Source organism: Ammospiza caudacuta, chromosome 5, assembly GCF_027887145.1.
Source record: "Ammospiza caudacuta isolate bAmmCau1 chromosome 5, bAmmCau1.pri, whole genome shotgun sequence".
Classification (NCBI taxonomy): Eukaryota; Metazoa; Chordata; class Aves; order Passeriformes; family Passerellidae; genus Ammospiza; species Ammospiza caudacuta.
This window is the reverse complement of record NC_080597.1, coordinates 63,593,087-63,613,931: the sequence shown is the minus strand read 5'-3', so window position 1 is coordinate 63,613,931 and position 20,845 is coordinate 63,593,087. Positions and strand designations below refer to the sequence as shown.

At 48.1% G+C, this 20,845-nt stretch overlaps 1 protein-coding gene across 1 annotated transcript in view; it reads right to left on the bottom strand.

Moving 5' to 3' along the window:
- LAMB1 (laminin subunit beta 1) overlaps nucleotides 1–16,576 on the bottom strand; it is a 42,737-nt gene extending 26,161 nt beyond the window's left edge. The window contains exons 1-13 of the mRNA XM_058806029.1: nucleotides 16,378–16,576; nucleotides 15,933–16,102; nucleotides 13,448–13,583; nucleotides 11,465–11,538; nucleotides 9,421–9,609; nucleotides 9,250–9,313; nucleotides 7,571–7,773; nucleotides 6,208–6,328; nucleotides 5,788–5,976; nucleotides 5,302–5,481; nucleotides 4,773–4,885; nucleotides 3,941–4,020; nucleotides 1,281–1,416 (exon numbers count right to left, since the gene is read on the bottom strand). Coding sequence (XP_058662012.1) covers nucleotides 1,281–1,416; nucleotides 3,941–4,020; nucleotides 4,773–4,885; nucleotides 5,302–5,481; nucleotides 5,788–5,976; nucleotides 6,208–6,328; nucleotides 7,571–7,773; nucleotides 9,250–9,313; nucleotides 9,421–9,609; nucleotides 11,465–11,538; nucleotides 13,448–13,583; nucleotides 15,933–16,102; nucleotides 16,378–16,417 — 1,695 coding nt within the window. The 5' untranslated portion in view covers nucleotides 16,418–16,576. The remainder of the gene's footprint in view (nucleotides 1–1,280; nucleotides 1,417–3,940; nucleotides 4,021–4,772; nucleotides 4,886–5,301; nucleotides 5,482–5,787; nucleotides 5,977–6,207; nucleotides 6,329–7,570; nucleotides 7,774–9,249; nucleotides 9,314–9,420; nucleotides 9,610–11,464; nucleotides 11,539–13,447; nucleotides 13,584–15,932; nucleotides 16,103–16,377) is intronic.
- Between the last annotated feature and the right edge of the window lie 4,269 nt (nucleotides 16,577–20,845).

Sequence of the window (20,845 nt, the reverse complement as noted above, 5' to 3'; positions counted from 1 at the left end):
CTCCAGGATGTCCCCTCATGTATTCTCACACTCTTTGAACAGAGCCTGGCTGTAAGTTATCAGCCTTTGGCTTTGCACAAAAATCAGAGCTCCCCAGAAAGGATGGCAGGCAGGATGTGAGCAAGGGCATGCAGCTGCAGGAGCACAGAGGCTTGGCACTGCCTGTCAATCCCTGCAACTCTGTGCCACTGCATTTTGTCTTGTGTTGGGCCCCTGTCTGGGAATTCAGAGTTTTATTCTATCATCAGATTTGTGAGAAAGCTTTTCAATATTGATGTTTTTAAAAATTGTTTGTTCTCAGGGTTTCAAAAGGCAAACCAGCAGCACATCCCCTTGCTCTGTTTGGCAGGGTGGATTTTTGTGCTGGGCTTCTCCATCCCTGAGCCTTGGAAGGGCCTCAGGTACAACCTCTCCAGTTGGGCAGACACAAATACACCAAAAACCCTGTGCCAGCTTATGTGCCCTCTGCTGTGGTACAATTTCTGCTCTGTGCTTTCTGCAGTTATATGAGAGCAAAAACTCCTCTGCCTTGGCTGAAACTGCAAAGTGGCTGCACTTCGCTCAAAATAAATAAATTAGGGCACCAAATGCCCTGACTGCAGGCAGGCAAGGATCTGTTGCTTTAGAGAAACCATTATTTCCATCTTCCTGTCTCCTTGCTGGAGGCAAAAGTGATTGATATAATCACCTAGCTGCTGTTAATGAATTGAAAGCAAGGCTGTGTGATGGGCAACAGAAAGAGCCAGAGACCCTATTGTACCATGCCAGCAGGCAGAACAAGCTAGAGGCAACCTCACTTTCGTAAATAGTTTTTTGGACAATCAATATGGTTTTAGTCATTAATAAAATATATGTTACTGATGTACAGAAACTCTAAAAACTGTGGCAATGTGCTTAAATGTGTGCTTTGTTCACTCCCAGTGAAGTGGCATCAAGGAGAAGAGTCAGTGTCTGTGTCCCACCTCTTCTGAGATAAGAGGAGAAGTAGATGTGGTGGGGTACAGAGAGGGATGGTGACAGAAAACTAACTGTACAGTCATGATCAAAAAAAACAGGTTTAAGAAAAATTACAATTCCTCCCCCCTCAATTACTCCACTATTTATTGATACTAAGATTGAAAAGCTACAGGTTAGTGGTTTTCTGACACATTTCAGTTTTGTGTTTTCCACATTTTAATTGCAAAACAAGCAGAGTGTAAAAGATACTTCCAAGAGCCAGCTGGTGAAACAACTTTCCCACAGCTCTCCAGACACTCCAGCCCACTGAAACTGCTACTCACAGGGCCCAAGTTGGCTTCCTCTGCCTCGTAGATGTAATGATCCAGTGAAATGAAGTAATAGCCAGGCTCCACCTGGTTGCACTGACGTCCGAACATGTGGGGCCGGCATTCGCATTGCCCAGATTCACTTGAGCAGCTAGAATGGAAGAGCAGTGAATTTACAACAGATCTGGGCTCTGCTGAGACAGCAATAGAGCTATGACATTTTAAATTACACAGGAGGAGAAGCACTTCTGGACACAGCACACAGGAGAGGCTCTTGGGCTCTGCAGCTGGGCTACCTGCACTACAAACACGGCAGCACAGTCACAGGTACAGACCTAGCTCTACCCAACTATCACTCTCCAAAACAACATCCAGGCTCAGGCTGGAAGCAAGCATGGACCAGGAACATTTCCAGTAGGCAGTTTGCAAGTAGCTTCTTCTGTTTAGATGGCAAGAGGATTTCGTGCTATGGATGCAGTGATTCCCTAGGACACGGGAGTTCTGGGAGCTTTACTTGCCACCAGACCCAGCCAACAGGCACATTTGCCCTGAGGCCAAGGGCAGGCTTTGTCTCCAAGCTTGCAAGCCACACAGGCAGTGCATCTGTTTGTAGGGTCTCAGGCATGACCCTACATGCCCCAGGATGCTGAGCTGCTCTCACTTGCTGCAAAGCATCCAGACAGGTCATCAGCAGCAGCTACACAGGGAGCAAAACCATTTCTGGCTGCTCTAGAGCAGGACAGACACAACCAGTGACATGGGGCAGTCAGGGCCATCACCAGAAGGTCTGTCCAGAGTGACACACAGATTTCCCCTTCTTTCACAATGAGACGTTTTCTTTACTCAATACAGCTCTATCCCCAAACTGCCTTTGGCTGTTTTATTGTCCCCAGAGAGTCTGTCCTGCATCATAAAGAACGCTTGATCACATTGCAATTTTGCACAAACTCAATCACACTTCTTAAAAGGAAGGTTTTTTGGTCCACCAAAATACACCTCCTTCTTTAAATTTGAGTGGGATTTAGAAACATTTTCTAAAGGTAAATGCCTCTGGTTTCCATGAACAATCTCCAGACTCCTCAAGCCACCAGACAAAGAGTAATTTTTAACTGAAACTTTTTTCAAAATTGCAGAGATTCTATAAAATTTTCACTTTGAGATGCCAGAAGTGCCTTAGCTGGTCCCAGAAGAGGAGGTGGGAAGCTTCCCCTCTGGGGAGGCAACAACTCCACCACCTGGTGGTGGGTTACACCACAGGGATGAATTTTGGGCAAGGCACAGCATCCCACACCCTGAGAGGGAGCCAGGAAGCAGTAATTCAGCAGCTGAGGAGAGGAGCCCTGAGGAGAGCACAGCTCCCCCTTCCCGATGACAGCACAGCTTCCCCTTCCCGATGACGTGAGAGAGTGAATGCAGGAGCCAGAGCTGGGCTCTGCAGTGCTCCTGCGGCTGGAGGGGAGCACAGCTGCTGCCTGCCCCTGCCAGGATGCTGCACCTCCCCCTCCCCACATGGTTTTGCAATCTCCAGGCTCAGTGCATGGGAAACAGGCTGGGCCACGGCTGGGCTGTTACCCCAAAGCCCTGGGAGCAGCTGTACTGGGGGAGCTGCTCTGGGCTGTGTGGTGTAACCCATCTGTGCGCAGGCAGCGAGCACGGGGGAGTAAATAATCCCTAAGATCCACACTGCTGTCTGCCAAGGGCTAATGATTCACTGGGGAGCAGACAGGACAGACGGCCCCTGGGACATTCCCACGGCAATCCCTGATGCAGAGGGGTGTCTGTAGGCTGTGATGACCTATGGGAGACACACCAAGATGATCCCACACTCCCCCAGTGTGGTCCATGGGCTTCAGTGGGAAAGAGCTCTCTGACCCCCTTGGGAAACTTCTGTGGCTTTAGACAAAAGCATAACATTTCAAAAGGTTTATGGAAGGAAGGGAGAGGGGAAAAAAAAAAAGGCAAAAGAACATGCTGCTGTTAAAAAGCCAGGGGTTGGACACACACCTAGCACACAGAGAACTGCTCTGGTCAGAGGAGCAGGCGGGCTACCCAGCACCCCATTGACAGGGCATCTAAGCTATGACTTTCCATGCTGATACTGATGGATGCACATTCAAAACTTACAGTTTTCTCTAAAAAATGTACATCTCCCCAGTGGGCACTTCTAGGTCCACATCCTACTCCATGCAGCACCACTGGGACAACAGAGCAGTACTGTGCAGCTAGTATGCTTCCCTTAGCACAAGTGGGCAGACAGATTGGCCAAAGGGTGATTTGGCAGCAAAGCAAGACCAGCATGTCCATGTCACTGTCCATGTCATGCCCGAGTCCTGCTTTCATCTTGTAAGAGCAAAGCTTTGACATGGACCATACCCTAGGTTACAGCCAAGGCAGAGCTTAACCCACACCTGGTTCCTACCCTGGCTGACAAAGGCAGAGCTACACCAAGAACAGTTTTACATGTTCACTTCCACAAGTGGCACCAACGAATGTTGTTCCACACAGAAAAGACATGGATGCCCCTGCCACCTTTGCTGCAATCAAGATCTACCACCTCCTGAAGCAGAAAGATGGGTGACAAACATCCTCCCCCAGAGCACACTGAGCCCTGGATGCTGTGGTTACAAAAATATGAGGCTGGTTGATCACAGGAGAGGAACTGTGCAGGGACTCACTTGTTGTTCAGCGCTCCACCCTGGTCGCAGTCGCACGGCCGGCACCCGTCCATGTCATTGCTCAGGCCCCAGTGCTCGGGCTGCAGGAGCAAACATCACCAGCACTGTCACCTGGGGCTCACTTAGTTCCATCTAACCCAAAGGAACACTTCTAAACACTCAGCCCAAGCTGTCCCAGACTGCCCCACCACCCATGGATCCTGCTCCCCTGGCGGTGGTTCTACCCCTATAAGCACCAACAGCACTTTCCTACCTGCTCTCCTCCCACCCTGCTGACCATTTCAAGGGCAAGAGAGCCACACATGGGGCAGTGTGTTTGGTTTTTCCATGCAGTTCACTGCTAGATAAGAGTTTCTCAGTGTTTGTACAAACACATCCAGTTATCTGACAGCATGTTTCTGTAACACTCCAGCATGCATAAACACTACATGGAAATGTAGGTGTGTGAAATAATCCCTGCCTAAAATAATGGCCTGTTTAGAAAGCAATTTTTTTGGTAACACTGTTTCCCTGACTGCTTTGTCTTTCATCCCAGCAAGGACTTCAGCAGAACTGCCCTAGATCCTTCATTTTCAGAGCAACCACAGGTATCCTAATGTCTCACCCCTTATGGTCCCAGGAATTAGACTGGATGCTCCTGTCTGCCATGACATGCATGCCAGCTCCCCAAAACACAGCACACTTCATGGCTCCTGACATCTCAAGGTGCCCTCTACACCCTGAATGCCAGTAGGCAGTCAGAGATAGTGGTCAGCACCTTGCTCCATGCTTCCCACACTCCAGCCCCTCTCACACCAGTGTCTCCCAATTGATTTTACGGTGAACTACTTGCCAGACATTGATTGCACTGCTTTCCTGTCACCAGACGCTTACAATAGCAGTTTCCTGTCTCCGGATCACAAGGATTGCCCCCGGGGTGGGTACCCAGAGGATTACAGGCACAAGCTACATGGAAATACAAACAGGCAGGTCAAAAGCAGGACTGGAGTCATATTTTAGACAGTGTTCAACTTAAATATATACATTAAATTTTCCCCTGAATTCCCCATTACAGAAATTCATTTCATTCTTTGCTCACCACCCATCCCAGTAAAACTTCCCTGGCCTAGAGATTCAAAATTGAAAAGAAATAAGGAGGATTATGCTATTTCCACTGAATATACCAGAAGGTTCAAATGGTGAACTGGATTTTAAGGGCCGGTGGACTCCAAGCTACATCAAATCTACAGTAATGTTTTTCCTTTAGGCAAAACATGAAAAAAAGGAAAAAAAAATCCATCCCACAAACCAACTTCTCCTGGCACTAACAGCCCCTCAAAGAGCTTTTGATCACACATAAAGGAACATATGTTTTTACTCACACTGACAGCCTGCTGGGTCATCGGCACTCAGGCCATAGAAACCTTCTTTGCAGAGGTCACAACGCTCCCCCTCGACAAATAATTTACAACGGCACTGTCCGGCAATGAGGCCGGTGGAGAAATCGGTGTAGCGGTCACAGATCCCACCATTCTGGGAGCCAGATGGGTCACAGTTGCAAGCTAAGAAGGAAGCACCACACATGTGTTATTAACTGCTACAAAATGAAAGGCCAAGTCTCACACTGAATTACTGAAACTCAGCTGCTGTGTAGAAAGACTGTCACTCCTGCATGACATGGCATGGGTTGGACACACAAGGACCAGGTAAATTTCCAGATTCTCAAAGAGAAAACAAAACCCAGCTAGGCTCCCTCAAGACCTCCAAGACGGCCACTTGGAGGCTTCCTCAGGGATCCCAAGGCCCACCTGGGATTTCCTCAGGGATCCCAAGGCCATTCCCACCCTGCAGAGTGGGGCTGCACTTACGCTCGCAGACATCGGGGTCCCGCAGGTCTCTCTCGGGGTGCTGGAAGTAGAAGGGCTTGCACTGCTCGCAATTGCGGCCCATGGTGTTGTGCTGGCAGTCGTCACACACTCCCCCGCTGGTGTTCCCTGTTGTCATGTACACTGCCATGTCAAAGTGACACTGGCTGGAGTGGCCATTGCAGTTGCACTCTGTGACAAAGACAGAAAGCAGAGTGAGAGTCCTGGGGGAAGTGCAACTCTGCAAAAAAGACATAGCAGTGTCAACCAAAGAACAAAGACAGAAAGCAGAGTAAGAGTCCTGGGGGAAGTGCAACTCTGCAGAAAAGACACACCAGTGTTAACCAAACATGAAGGATTTTACACACAAGTAACAGCCTGTAACGCTCACGGCACCCAGCTCTGCCTTTTACTCCAACTCACTTTTGCATGCGTTACTATTGCGACCTTCAGCAGGGCGCCAGGGTAGATCATGGTAGAAATCCATACACTGCTCACAGTTTAATCCTTTGGTATTATGTCTGCACATGCAGTGACCATGAACCTGTAATTGAAAAAAAAGGAGGAAAAAAAAAAGAATTAAAAAAGAGTTGGTTATAAACAAAAAATGAAAAAAATCATTCTACAATGAATGCAAAATAAAGCTAGCACATAATGGACATATACTTTTGGGGACTTTAATCCATGTAACTGCATTTAGAAAAGGCATAAAGGGCCATAAAAATGTCCTTCACCTGCCCAAGTGTCCTCATACAAATTTGTCCTTCTTTCCTCACTGGAACTAGTGCCTGAATAAATGCTTTCAGAAATAAACAAGGAGAGCACAGTTCGGCCCAGAAGCCTCTTGGAACTAAAAGTTAGCTGTTTATTAGCTGTTAATTAGCTATCAACATGCTTCTATTTACATCAGCAGGTCACTAGCCCAGTGCCCTCTTTCCAGCCTGCCTTGATCCTCAGAGCAAAGATAACAGAGTTTGGATGGCGTTTATCCATAAGCCCCAGGCTTTGCCCTTGCCTTGTGTACAGAACAAGCACCAAGCAGACCAAGAGTGGTTGTGTGACAGCTGCTGCCACAGACCACTGGCATTACCAGCACTGTAGCAACAATGCTAAAGGCAAAGCTTGAGTGGAGACACTCATCCAAACACAGGGCAGTGGAGCATGCCCAGCTCAATGGCATCCTGCAGCCCTGGACAACTCACAACCCCATCCCACATCTCCAACCAGTTAATAACTCACCCATTAACAGGGTGCTATTGTGGCTTGTCATGCAAAAAGCATGGGGAAAAGCAGACCCCACAAGGGATGTGGCACTTGTGCAGCAGCATACCATGGAGGCAATCAGGGTTTTCCTTCAGGGCCTGTGTTTATTAGGGCTACAATCTCGATTTCTCAGCTGGTAACAACTAATACAAACACAGGTTATGTTTGATTCACAAGTGTTTCAGCCTTTGATGCCTCTATTCCACTTCAATTTTAAGGTAACCAAGTGAACTCATATATCGGTCTCTGACCTAATAAGGTTACACTCCCTTTCTTCGTTCCTACCTTTCAGTTTCATCAGCTCTGCAACACAATCAGAAAAGGAATGTTAAAACAATTATCACCTAATCTGAGATATGTGTTAGGTTAATACCAATAATGACAGATGTGTTTGCCACGGAGGAATAATTATAACAGTTCTGTTGTTTGAAAATCAAGTGTGCGGAGGTGAGGGAGTGTCATCTTTACATTTGTGTTCAAATCACTTAAAAGAGGCAGAGACAAGAAGAGTGTGAATATTTACCATTCCTTCCACCTCCTCATCCAAGCCCTCCACGGGCGCGCACTCGCTGGCGTGCCCGTAGCAGAAGCAGTTCCCACGAACCACCATGTCGTAGATGGCATAGTAGTACTTCTCTCGGATCTCCATCCTGGAGTCCAAGAGGTTGTCTCCCAGAGTGTGCAGCTTGACAAATTTGACTCTCAGGTTTGTGATTTTCAATAGGTCTGCAGGGGACACACACAAAATAGCTAACCAGCAAGCCCATTTTGGAATTATTTGCCAGATAATATTTTGAATGAGAGGAAGCCAGGAGTGACTTCCTAAGCCTGCTTCCTATGGGCAGATTAGATCAGATTTGATTTCAGCACCTACACATCACTTCATACTCCCCAAATTAAAAAAAAAAATTACATTATTTTACTACAAGTTGATAACTGTATAAGTAAATTTATGCATAATTTTAAATAATGGTTTATTTTATTATAGACGTGCACAGGCACATACACAAATGTTAAAGGCAAGGAGAAAAGCACTACCTAAAAGACACTGGTTCCTTGGGGTTTTAAAATATAAGATGGGTAAGGACTTGATATCAAGAAACTGCTGCCAAGTGGACCAAGAGCCAATAGACTTATGAAACTTTTGGAAAAAGTCTTAGCTGGAAATAAAGACAATTCTTCTTTTGTACACGCCTAATTTTCCTAGGAAATGTAATTAGTTACATTTTGTGGAAAGAAGTAACACCCCATCACTGACCAAATACAAAGAATTTCTAGAGGGATAATCCATGGGAATACAATATTGCAGTAATTAATACCATCCACATATCTACTTTGATGTTGTGAATCCTATGTAGTTTCTTATAGCCTTGAACTAGGCTTGACAAAGGACTTCAAGCCTATGAAAGCAGTTTCTCCTTTAAAATGCTGAGTAAAGAAAAAAAATAACATTAAACTCATAGCAACAAGCAGACACTCCTCTACTTCACATATTTCCTTTTGCTCCAGGTAGCTTTACACTGAAGGACATGAACCCAGCCTGAGAATGCATATTAAATCAGGTCAGGTTAAGGCTGAGCACTGCAGTTCCCCCAGGCCAAACACCCCACAAGGTTTCTCTTAAAGCCACACTGAGCAACAGATCTCTCATGCATTGCCAAGACCATGCACAAACATTACAGCAAGTTGTGGTTTATGAGCACATCTGAGTGGTCCAGCCATGCCAACTACCATGGCCAACTGTTCCAAAGTCACTACTTTGTTCTGAAAAATAAAACATGACCCCATTGATTTTAGCTAGAAATGCACAATGAAATAAGTACCTTTGTAGCTCTCTTCATTTGTTTTCTGAATACTGTACAATGATAGGATCACATTTCAACGTTGCCAAGTTTCTCTTGGCAACTGCATGTATTTTGGGGAAAGGGGGTCTTTAATGAAAACAAATCCCTGATCAATTAAGAAAAGGACCAGATCCAAAGAAGTGTGTAAGAGCAATCTCTTGAGTTTACATCACTGATCTTTATTTCCCTGCACATCACTGTCTCAGTCAGGAAAAGGAGCCATACACGGAGATATTCATATGACTTCAAAACTGCTACTGGGGCTAATGCATGACTTTGTTAGTGGATTACTGGTTTTCCTAAGCAAGTAAGTGCTGAAATGCTCTCAAATCAGCCTGAAAGGCAACTGCATACATACTCTGAATCCTTGGACTGTACGGATCTTCAATTCGAAAAGCAGGATCTAGAACACGATATATTACCTGGAGGAAAAATCAAACAACGAAAGATTCAGCTTCAAAAGTAAGAGAGCCTGAATTTAAAAGGAAAAAGTCTACACAATAAACATATTAGAAAAATTGTCTCTGACCTCTCCCTCTGTTGAAGGTTCAATGTCAGAGTATCGGGAATCACAAATTATATCATCCACTTTCTTCATGGGTCCAGTTGAAATCCCAGGAAAGGAGCTCTCACAGTCATATGCAAAATACCTGTAAACGTGCCAGGTCTGTCCAAAGTCAGATGATCTTTCAATCAACATTGCAGCAGGACGGAATGTCTAATGGTAAGAAAAACAATAGATTTCATTTGGTTAATTATTATTTGCATTTACATTAAATCTTTAGTAGTGTGAGCAATCCACATGTCTGGATTTTAGTCTCTCTCCCTGCACCGACTATTTCCCATATGTGGAAATATCAGAAATACTTTTCTGCTGATATTCCACTTTCTTCTCAGAGGCAGACACATGAAATAACACTCATCAAGCCATAGACTACTACCCATCTTCAAAAGATGGCACCCAGTGGCCAAGTGCATAAACACATTTAAACAAGCAAGCTTGTAAGTTTTTTTGATTCCAAACTCTTGCTGAAAAGTGGGGTTAAAGTAGGGCGTTACAGAGACAAAAATAATTTTTTCCCACAGCTTGTGGAAAGCAGCAGAGCCTTCTTCCTTGCTGTACCTCTTGTCCTTATCTTTTACAAAGGACCTAATTGGCTTCCTCTCATACTGTAGGGAGCAGGAGGTCACTGCAGTACTTCCCATCCAGCTCTGATGCCCAGCCGTTACTGCTGAGCAGGTAGCTCTGAAGCTCAGAGAAGCCCCAGCATTTCCTCTCTTTGCCTGACCACATGACCTTTTGCAGCATCTCTGACATTCAGTGCCAGCTGTCCTCTGTGCTGCCTTAAGAAAATGTTCCTTATGGAGATGGAGAGGTTCAGCTTCATCCTCTCACACTGCATTTGACTGCCCCCATCCCCAGTGACCCTCGCCCAGCTGGCCTTGCCCAGACTCTGGCAGGCTGCATTCACTTCACCAAACCAGTGTCCTTCTTACCTACATGTATCCAACTCTAGAACAACAAACTAATGAAGTTTTGAAAAGATTTTTAATCCCTCTGACCTAAATAAAATCATGTTTTCATTTTTGTGCTGCCTTTCAAAAGCCAGATATTTATTTAACCCTAGCTTGTACCTACCAAGAAATGCCAACAATCTCTTCCTTACTTTATGTATTCAGTGGAGGACCTCCCAGAGCCAAGCACAAAAGCATTTCAGTCACAGCTGGAAAGAAATTTTCTCTCTGCTTCCTGCCTGAAAATATCACCCAACTTAGAAACTAGTATCTCACCCAACAAAAAAAACCAAAAAAATTTAGCAACCCAGAAATAAGACAGCTCAACTGTCTACCACACCAAGTCCACAAGGCATCATTAAAACTATCTTTCCCCTGCAGTCTTCCTCCTGACAGCAGACCAAGCCCCAGTTTGTACTGGGGTACAATGGCTGCAGTGCCAGGGTTTTTTGAGGGGTCCCTCACTGCTGGCTTCAGTAGAAATGACCACCACCTTCCACCTCAGCCACCACCTTAAGTCACAGGGAGAAACCCTTGTTGATGCCCCAGGAAAGAGGAATCAGCTGTCCTAGAAAGCTGATGCGCAAAAATGAAGAGATTAATTTGTCCACATGGGAAGAACACTTAGGATGTACGGGACATAAGCTACCATTCCAAGACATCTGTTTGTAAAAAAACAAAGACACTTTGTGTACAGATGTTCCTTCTTCCTGAAGACCTTTCCATTTGCCAAATGAAAACTGATACCATGGCCAACTTTTTTCAGGAAAAAAACCCTTGCTACTATATGACTTAGCTAACAATCTTCTAGAATACAACCACCACAAAACCCAGCTTCAGCATGACTCCTTCTGCAGCCTCACTTGAGCTCAAACACAAATCAAAACTCAGCCTTTCTGCATGACTTCAGCACTGGTTAATGGTTGGCAGCTCTGAAAACTTCAGGCCAAACAGTTCAGACAAAGTCCTAATCCCAAATATCAAATAGATGTGAAGGACTATGAGACCTCTCATTTCCTCATGTTTTAGGGTTCAGGGTAAGGCTGTGGCTTCCTTACCTTGAAGGTCATAATGAGATGAGTGAAATGAAACTCAGCCTCCAGGTCCAGCTGGATAGTCACATTTTCCAAACCTGCAGGGGCAGAGTAAAGAAGGTGTTAAGCAAACAAGGACACCTGCCAGTCTCTACATTTACATTTTGCCAAAGCTCTTCACTCTGTTGGCATGAGACTATTTTCTTTACTACTTGGCTCTGCTGTGGAAAAGGAATATGATGGTTTAATGTGTGCCTGAGGTAGAGGAGGAGACACCAAGAACCTGCTGAAGTGTGGGATTCCTGCGTGTGATCAGCACCGAACGCTACACCCAGAGCGTGAGCCCGCAGTGCTATTTGACACAGAGGCATGGCTGGGACCAGCACAGGCTGGGCCCTGGCACCAAAGCCCCCAGTCCAGCTGGGGATGCTGAGCCCAGATGTGTGTGGTGGTCACAGGCTGTTCTCCCACAGCCCAGCCTCTCTGGCAGCAGCAGCAGCACAAGATTGTGCAGCCCTAACACCCCCAGTCTCACTGATGCCTGGGTGGGGGCCATTCCCCACCATTTTTCATTCACTCCGGACTCTCCTGTCCACAAAAACAGGTCCTTTATAACCTGGTTTTGAGACACTCCTAAAGCAACTATCACAGCCCTGCTTTGCAGTCCCAAGGATTAAGAAAATGGTGAGAGGAAAAAGGTTTTCCAAACTGCTGTAAGACTACCTGTGGTCAAGGACTCTACACAGAAAGGAAGAAAAACAGCCAGAAATATTATTTTGCCTTGTGAAAAGAGGTCTCAAAGCAGCTGGATACTAATTATACTGTAGTTAGAAATAAAAAAAATAAAACCAAGATTTACAGAGAGGAGAAAGGGTAAGAAACGAAAATAATAAAACAATCAGGCACTTAAATTTTTGACCAGCTGTAACCTTCTGTGAAGCATGCAGCAATGGTCCCTTATGCTGTATGCCTGAAAACATGAATTGGACAGAAAGAATCGTTTGTTTTTTATTGTTGAAGGACATTTTCATGACCTTATGAGCTAAGAAACTTTTTTGTGTGAATGCTGCCAAGCCTGTTGCAAAAAACATGAATTATCTGGAATGCTGGAAGAGAACTGGTGGCGGCAAGCAGTTGATCTAAATGGTTAGAAAGGATTTAGTGAAAATCTTTCTTTAACAGGCAGCAAAACTGTTACAAATATTACCTTTTTTTTTTCTCATATACAATAAGGCAGCTGCTGCCAATGAATTTGCAGAAATCCCACCCTGTCCAGCTGGCTTTAAGGTTTCAGGGTAGGACCGCTGCTTGAGAAACCCTTGCTGTCTTGTTTTGTGTATGAAAGCATGCCAAAAGCATAACCAGAGAAGTAAAACAGGCAGAGGAAGGATTAAAAGCAAAAAACCAAAAACCCCACCAAACTAATATGCAATTTTTGATTTTAACGAGCTGGCTTGTTTCCGCAGTTCATTTTATTGCTTGGCCAATGGTACAGAAATTCAGGGAGCTCAGGAGGGAGAAGGCAGCTTGCAGGATAAGAGATATCCCTGGCTTTACTGTCCTGGGGTAGGAGAAGGAAACTGGAGGACTGCAGGCAGGGCAAGAGCAGCTCTGTGCCCAAACCCCCTCCTTCCACAGCCTCCATCCCGGGCGTGGGGAAGCCCTGGGATATTTTCTCCTGGAAGGCTGCTCCGCTCTTGCTGCCCAAATATGAGGGAGATCTGAGGCCAGTGTGGGAAACTCTTCTCTTTAGGAAAGGACTCTTGCAGAGTGCTTGGACGGCTGTTTCCAACACTCCTGGAGGACCCGAGGGGTTTTGTCACAGATTAAGGACCACTCCAGGGCACACAAAGGCAGCCAGTTTTACTCATGGCTCCTGACACAGCATGATCCTTCACAGGGCACTAATCAGCAGGCCAGAGATAAGAGCAAACCCACAGGTACCCTTCAACAAAAGGAGGGAAAACAGCTCCCAGCCCCGGAAATTGCTCCGGACAAACCACATACCATTTTCCGACTGCCACCAGAGCTTCAGGCGGTTTGGGTCGAACGTGGTGACAACATTTTCAATGCGATGGCTGTCGGGATTGAGAGTATCGTGGAAGGGATCCTCTGAATCACATATGAAACATTTTTTGTCCTCCTGAAACAACACGATAATCAGCATTACTGATTTTATCCATGGGGCAATAGTTGCTTCCTGCAGATAAGGGTATTTTCCATCCACATCACATTCCACTCATTTTGCCTGCAGGAGTCATCAAAGATTTTTTTTTTGTTGAAATGTTCAGTGTTTTTACCTCTATGAATTAATGTAATGGAAAGTATGCCAGGAATTCCATAAACTTCATTTTTATGGGAAGCATGCTTTCAATGAAAATTGCAGTTTCAGGAAATCTCTTCCAGCGCACGTATTCTCCAGTGGAATTCAAAACCAACGGCAACATCTACAGAAAATTGCTGAATTGCTTCTGTAAAAATGCACATGTGCAAAACTGCATCTTAACAACTCGTGAGAAATAATTCTGGCTTTTGGAAGCTGCCTTGGAGATGCAAGCTGCCTGCACTAGGGATACCTCCCTTGAGGCTCAGCGCACATCAAGGGGCCCTCAGTGATTTAACCCTTTTCTCTGAATTCAGCTCGTCCAACTCCTACCCAAACCTTGCATCCTCAGCTGGTGTTGCAACCTCAAACTGTGTACATAAGGTTCATCTGCACACATTACAAGGTCTGCCCAAGCAAAACCAGCTCAGAACAAGTCTGGGATGTGCTGCTTGGGAAAGCCGGAAGCTTCTTCACCAGGGGACAAAACCCCATCCTGGCTATTACTACAAACGGCACTATTTTTGCATTGTCCTTCTGCCTAAAACCACCACTTTCTGACTGCAAGGCAGGGTGCAAACTTAACCAAAAGGGAGGGTTCCTGCCCAGACCAACGCGAGGGGGCAGATGAGGAGCTCATTGCATGGCAGTGAAGAAGCCCAACACAGCAACAACTCATCCCTGCCCAAAGCTACACAGGCATCATTCCTGCAGCACGTTTATGGAGGCAGATGCTGTTCTTTATCAGCCAAGAATGTGACAGCTGGCAGGTCTGCACCACACAGGCTTTCCATTTCACCAGTCCTGGCTTCAGTGGCTCCTCCCAAGCTCAGGGCTTCACCTCCCAAGAGCCCTCCAACACTCGTCCAGCACAAAGAATGGCAAGAAGAGGGTCACAGGAGGATGTTCCCTACTGCCTGCTCCAGGCTTCTCTCCCCCCACACTTCATGCCACAACTTGCTTCTCCTCTGACCAAAACTGAATCCTAGAAGACCTAGCAGATCCTAATTCTGCCAAGCACTCAGTGCGGCCACGCCCCATGTTACTAAGAGGATACTGGCAACTTCCATGATTTCTTCAATACCACACACTATGTATGGTTCAGAATAACCAGGGACATCCCAAATGCTGAACTGGGGCAGGGAGATCAGGAATATGGGCACATGAGAACTTTCTGAAGTGATGCTTTTTACAACGGCACTTCAACATTTTTTGAGACAAGAAAATGTAACAAAGCACCCTTGTTATTTCATTCTACCAGAGATGCTTATGTTGCTAAAGTTAATCCCAACATATACTGAAAATGTTCAGAGAAGCTAAATCCCTCGTCAAATAAAGTAGAGCCATTAGACAGAACTTATATAGTAAAACTGAAGGTGGGGAAAGGATGAAGGGAGACTTGGTAACTTCAGGGCACAAATGAGTCAAGGGCTACAGCCTCTCCTGCTTCCTGTGGTTTTCCTTCCAAGTGCCAGAATCCGGCCCTATTGTCTCCACAGTAATTCGTCCGGAGATTATCCCTTTACTTTCAGTTCAACAGAGTTCCACGTATATAACTGATAGTTTATTCTTCTCCACCATCCCTTCTCTCTCAGAGATTTTAAGTTTGATGAGCTGCTTCTGGCTTTAAAGAGCAGCAGCTCACCAGATGTGCAGATACCTTATTTGCATCCTTCCACTCCGAGACCATACACATGTAATTACATTACTGGGACTGTGGACAGAACACTGCCGAGCCCTACAGCCCACTCTCCTTTAGGAAACTGTCTAGACGGCTCCGAGCGAGCCGGGAAATAAAGCATTAACTGAACTTACTGCGGCACATTCTTCCTTATTGGCCTCGATCGGGAAAGCGGGCTCGGAGCCGAAAGCCGCGGGCATTCCCTGCACGCGAGGTGCGGGATCCCGCACGGGGCACGGTGCTGCCCGCGCCCCCACCCGCGGGCGGTGCTCGTCCCGTCCCGCCGGCCCGGGCGCTGCCCCCGCACCCCTGCAACTCCCGCGCAGCCCCGGCTCAGCCCCCGCACCCCGCGCAGCCCCGGCTCAGCCCCCGCACCCCGCGCTGCCCCGGCTCAGCTCCCGCGCAGCTCCCGCAGGAGGCGATGCCCGCCCCAGCGCCGGCCCCGAGCGCGGTGCCCGGGAGCGCTGCCCGCCCCGGCCGGCGCTCACCTGGAGGTGGCTGACGATGCAGTAGGGCTCGGGCTGGCGGAGGCCGCAGGTGGAAGAGGCGGAGAGGCGGGCGGCGCGGCCGATGAGCAGGTCGCCGGTGGCGGGGTAGCAGCTGCCCTCGGCGCAGCCATAGCTGTACTCGGGCTCCTGTGCCGCCGCGGGCCACAGCGCTGCGCGGCCGCGGAGGGAAGGAGAGAGGGGGACACGGTGAGAGAGGGACACAGAGTGAGAGAGGGGGACACAGGGTGAGAGAGGGGACACAAGGTGAGAGAGGGGACACAGGGTGAGAGAGGGGACACAGGGTGAGAGAGGGGACACAGGGTGAGAGAGGGGAGCGGGAGCGCGGCCGGGCTGCGCGCCCCGAGCCGCCCCGGCGGGCAATGCAGAGGCGCGCCCAGCCCGCCGTGCCCCGACGGCGGCCGGAGCGGAGCGGAGCGGGAGTTACCGAGGCAGCAGCAGCAGAGGTACAGCGGGAGGCGGCCCATGGCGGGCGGCAGGACGGGACGGGACAGGACACGACGGGACGGGACGCGGCTGCCCCTCCACGCCGCTGCTCCGGCTGCTCCGGCCGCTCCACGCAGGCGCCGCCGTTCCCGACCGCGGCCCCGAGCCGCCGGGTGCCCCCGGCCCTCCTCCTCCTCCGCCCCTCCGCATCCGCGGGGCCGGGCCGAGCCCCTCCCGCCCGGCCCCCGCCCTGGGGCAGCCCGGCCCTCAGCTGGGGTACGGAGCGCCGCCGTCGAGGAAGGGCGGCTCAGGCGGGGTGGGAGGCGAGCGAGGTCCTGTCCCGCTGTGGCCGGGGAGCCCCGAGCGGGACACCGGGAACTCCGGCCCCCGGCCCGCAGGCTGTGCCCTTCCAGCGTCGGGAGCGGGCTCTGGGCAGGCTGCGACAATCGGAAGGGGGTGGCGGATAGGTGGGGGGAGTCACCAATCGAGTCTCCCCCTTCCCTGCTCCTGTCGGTGGAGAAACAATGAAGGAATGGGGATATTGACTTAATCCTGCCTTCTGCCGCTAGTATGGATGGAGCCGGGCCCCTGGGATGGATGGATGGATGGATGGATGGATGGATGGATGGATGGATGGATGGATGGATGGATGGATGGATGGATGGATGGATGGATGGATGGACGGACAGTGGTGCATTCTTGTGTGGAAGGGCCCAAAGCCCAGCAAAGCACCAGGGGTTTGACAACTGTCCCACACAAGGCTCATCAGCCCCGCTGTGCCTGGTGTTGTGGTGCCAGCACACGTGGCTCAGGAGGGCCATTCCTGGGGACGGTGGCTGCCATACATGGCCAGGCCTGGCTCTGGCACAGGCAGGGAGGCCCAGCAAGCTGGAGCAGCCGCTGCCAGGCTGTGTCACATTCCCTGGGAGCACACGGCACTAGTGCCTTCCCAGGGGCACTGGGGCAGCTGCAAGGAATGAGTGGCCGTGCTGCAGCTGCCCCTGCGCCCCAGCCTCCCACATCAGTGCCCTGGCCTCTGCTGGGGAACATGGGGGCTTCACTGGCTGGGGGCAGAGTCCCCTCAGCACCCAGGGAAAATGTTTAGGGTTAAATAAACACCTAGGAGTGTGTGTGAAGGATGGATGTGGCTGGGACAAATGCCTGGGTTTATATACCCAGGTTGTGCTTGTACACGTGTAACACGTGTACTTGTGTAAATCTTTACCAGGTACCAGTGCCCCCCAAGAACACTTTGCCCTCACTATTTGCAGTGCCAGAGTGAAAACACACCATGGTCTGTCTGGCCCAGCAAACCCTGCCGAGGTAGGTAAATATGTTCATTCTCATTTTACAGATGGATAAGCAGAAACAGAGAGATACCAAGTGACTTGCCCTAAAGGTTAAACACCAGGTTTGAAACATAACCCAAGACTCTGGATTAAAGAACTTGTGGAGCTGTTTCATTAAAGAAATCCATAAAATTAAATCATTCTATACTGACAGGGCAGGAATTGTAATATCCTAAACTTCTTCTGCAATGTGGTCTTCTAAATTCAGAAAACAAATTCAGTTTCATAACCCTGTTATATTTTTTAAGCTTCAGTACAGCAAACATTTTTGTCCCCCCACTAACAGAAAATGTTTTACTTTGCTGCTGGTAGAGCCTCCTCTGACCCATGGCAGATGGGCAGCAGCAGCATCACCTCATGTGCAACTCTTTCAGTGCCACTGGACTTATTCTGTCCTGTATTTTTCCAACTTTGATTGAAGCTTTCTCCTTTCGGTTTTTTTTCCTATTTCATGGCCTTGTGGAAGTCCTTTGTGCCTTGGCACAGAGAGCATGAAAACGTGCTTTGTTCCAGCCTGGGGGTGACCCTGGCGTGCGACACCAGGCTTGAGCTGGAGCTTTGGCCACAGCCTGGGGTGGCCACCATCACCCACAACTGGGGATTCTTTCAGACATAACAGAAACCACCACACTCAGTGTGTGAGTAATTAGGAACAGGGACTCGTGTCCCTCCCTCTTTGCAGTGCTTGTGACAAAGAGTGAGTGGGAGTATTTTAATTTGATTCTTCAAATGATAAAATTTCAGTGTTGTGCCCATCCTTGTAGTTGATGAACCACCTTTGCCTCCCTGGAGTGTTTGTGTTTGTGCATGGTTGGAAGTCTCAAAAAACAAAATTTCAGAATTTGACCCCAGTGGGACCCACTTGATCACCCATGTTCTTAAAACACTGCAGCGGTTGAATGCCGGTAGACAGAGCTGATTATAGGATTTTGATTAAATATATTTTTGATTATATGTCAGTTTGGTTGTGTTGTTTGCATTTTGATTAATGCTATTGAAGTAAAAATGCTCTACAACAGGAAACTTATTTCAATTCTTTTTCAAGAAACAAATTTCTGAAGCCATTTCTGCCCACAAGGAGGAGGTCCAGGGGGAACTACAAATAGGTACTTATTTTTTGTGGGGAAAATAGGCATTTCCCCCACAAATTAACTTTAAAAAACCCTTTGTAAGTTTTTGCATCACTTCCAGTGGGAAATGCTACACGGTTGTAAACTTCTGAAGCTGTCACAGGATGGATTTGGAGTTCTGTGGCCACTGGTCCCATCGGATCTGCTTCCTTTGTGTGGGAGCATGCTCGGGGGCAGGGAGGGGAGGTTAGGCTCTGTGCTGAATTTCTTGTTCCTGCTTCCGCTTTCCTCCCAGCGATTTCTACTTCCCCCATGGATACATCTCCTCTCCAGGCCTGTTTAACTGCCTTGTGTTTACAGATTTCTCATCTGTGCAGCTTGTGGAAAGTCATTCAGCAATTCTCATAGTCGACAGTGGATTTTAGGGGGAAGTTCTCTTTCAACTTTTTGCTTGTGAATTCAGATTTTTAAAGCCATGAATGAAATCATTTTGGTTTATATGCAATTGGAAATTTCTGTCAGAGCTTCAGTTTGCCTCTCCCAGGTGCAGTCCAGCAGAGATGCACTGAAACCTGCAGAAAATCTTTCACTACCTGCAGACCTGCACGTGAGCAGCTTGGTGTGTTCTCCAAGTAAAACAGAGATGTTTGATTTCATTAAGTCAAAGCCAGACTAAATACACTCATCTGATTACAGCCTAGTAACTTAGAAAGAAGCCTCACACCTTACAGATGATTTTTCCAAAGTTCTAAAATTCAGACAATGCTAACCCACAAATTCCATGCATTCCTGTGTTCAGGTGACTTTGTTAGATTATATCAAAATTATAATTTGATTCCATTATTTTCACAACAGAATGTGTCAGTGTAATGCATGTTGCACATTGCCCTGGAGCACAGCTGGTTCGAGTTAGAGGAGTATCTCTGAAATCTCATCTGCCAGCAATTCCCACCCAAGCCCCCAGCGCATACCAATGCTACTTTAGCTCTTGTAAACACGGGGTGATAACTATGCAGTGTTTATCTCCGTGGGATCGATAAGGATTGTTTCACGGGTGCTGCTGGCATGGGTAAATGTCAAGAGCCCTGTGTTCCCGCAGAGCATTCCTGAGTTTTACAGATGTGGTCTGGGCTGCATCCAGCTCTGAAGCAGCACCGAGCTGAATGCAGTCCCTCGCAGGGGGACAGTCCAGCCAGCAATGACGCGACTGGTTTTGACTGAGGAAAACCCATCATGACTCTGTTCTGCGACCTGCAGGAGTATGTATACCAAGGGTGGGAGTTTGAAACTGAGGCGTAGCTCACTTCAGTCTTTTTTAAACTCTGGCACATCTATAACACTTGCTTAACCACAGATTCCTTTCTTATTAATATATAAAAAAATAATTACAGCCTAAAATTTAGGCCAATTCCTGTGTTCCTGATGGCTAAAAGAAATTGCTGAGTGAACCCTGACTTCATGAAGTGCTGCATGGTAGGAGAAGAGCTGGAGAAACTGGTTTTCAACATTTCTGGCCCTTTAGACTCACAGCTTAAACATAAGAGCTGGAGTTATTCTCCAGTTGCTGGTTACATTAATGAAAAACGCGTGGAACCCCCTATAAGCATAAGAAAAACGTGCATTGCAGGAGCGCCAATGTCAGAGAAAATACTTTAAAGTTGATTTCTGCGTTAAGCATCTGAGCACTGCCATCCAGCGGGCAGCGGGGAATCGGCTCTGTCCCCCACCGCCCGCGGCCCGGCGCTGCCCGGAGCTGCTGCCCGCCGCTTTCCAGGAGCGCAGCGGGACCCTCAGAGCGCCAGGCTCTGTGGGAGAGCCCTGCTCTGCCTCCCTCGGTGAGGAGATGGGGCTGGAGCGGTGACAGTGCCGGGGGTGCTGCTGGATGCCAGCAGGGGCGGCTGGGAGCCCGCGGGGTTTCATTCACCCGCATCCCGCTGCAGGAGCCGAGGGTTTCATTCACCCGCATCCCGCTGCAGGAGCCGAGGGTTTCATTCACCTGCATCCCGCTGCAGGAGCCCGCGGGGTTTCACTCATCTCCATCCCGCTGCAG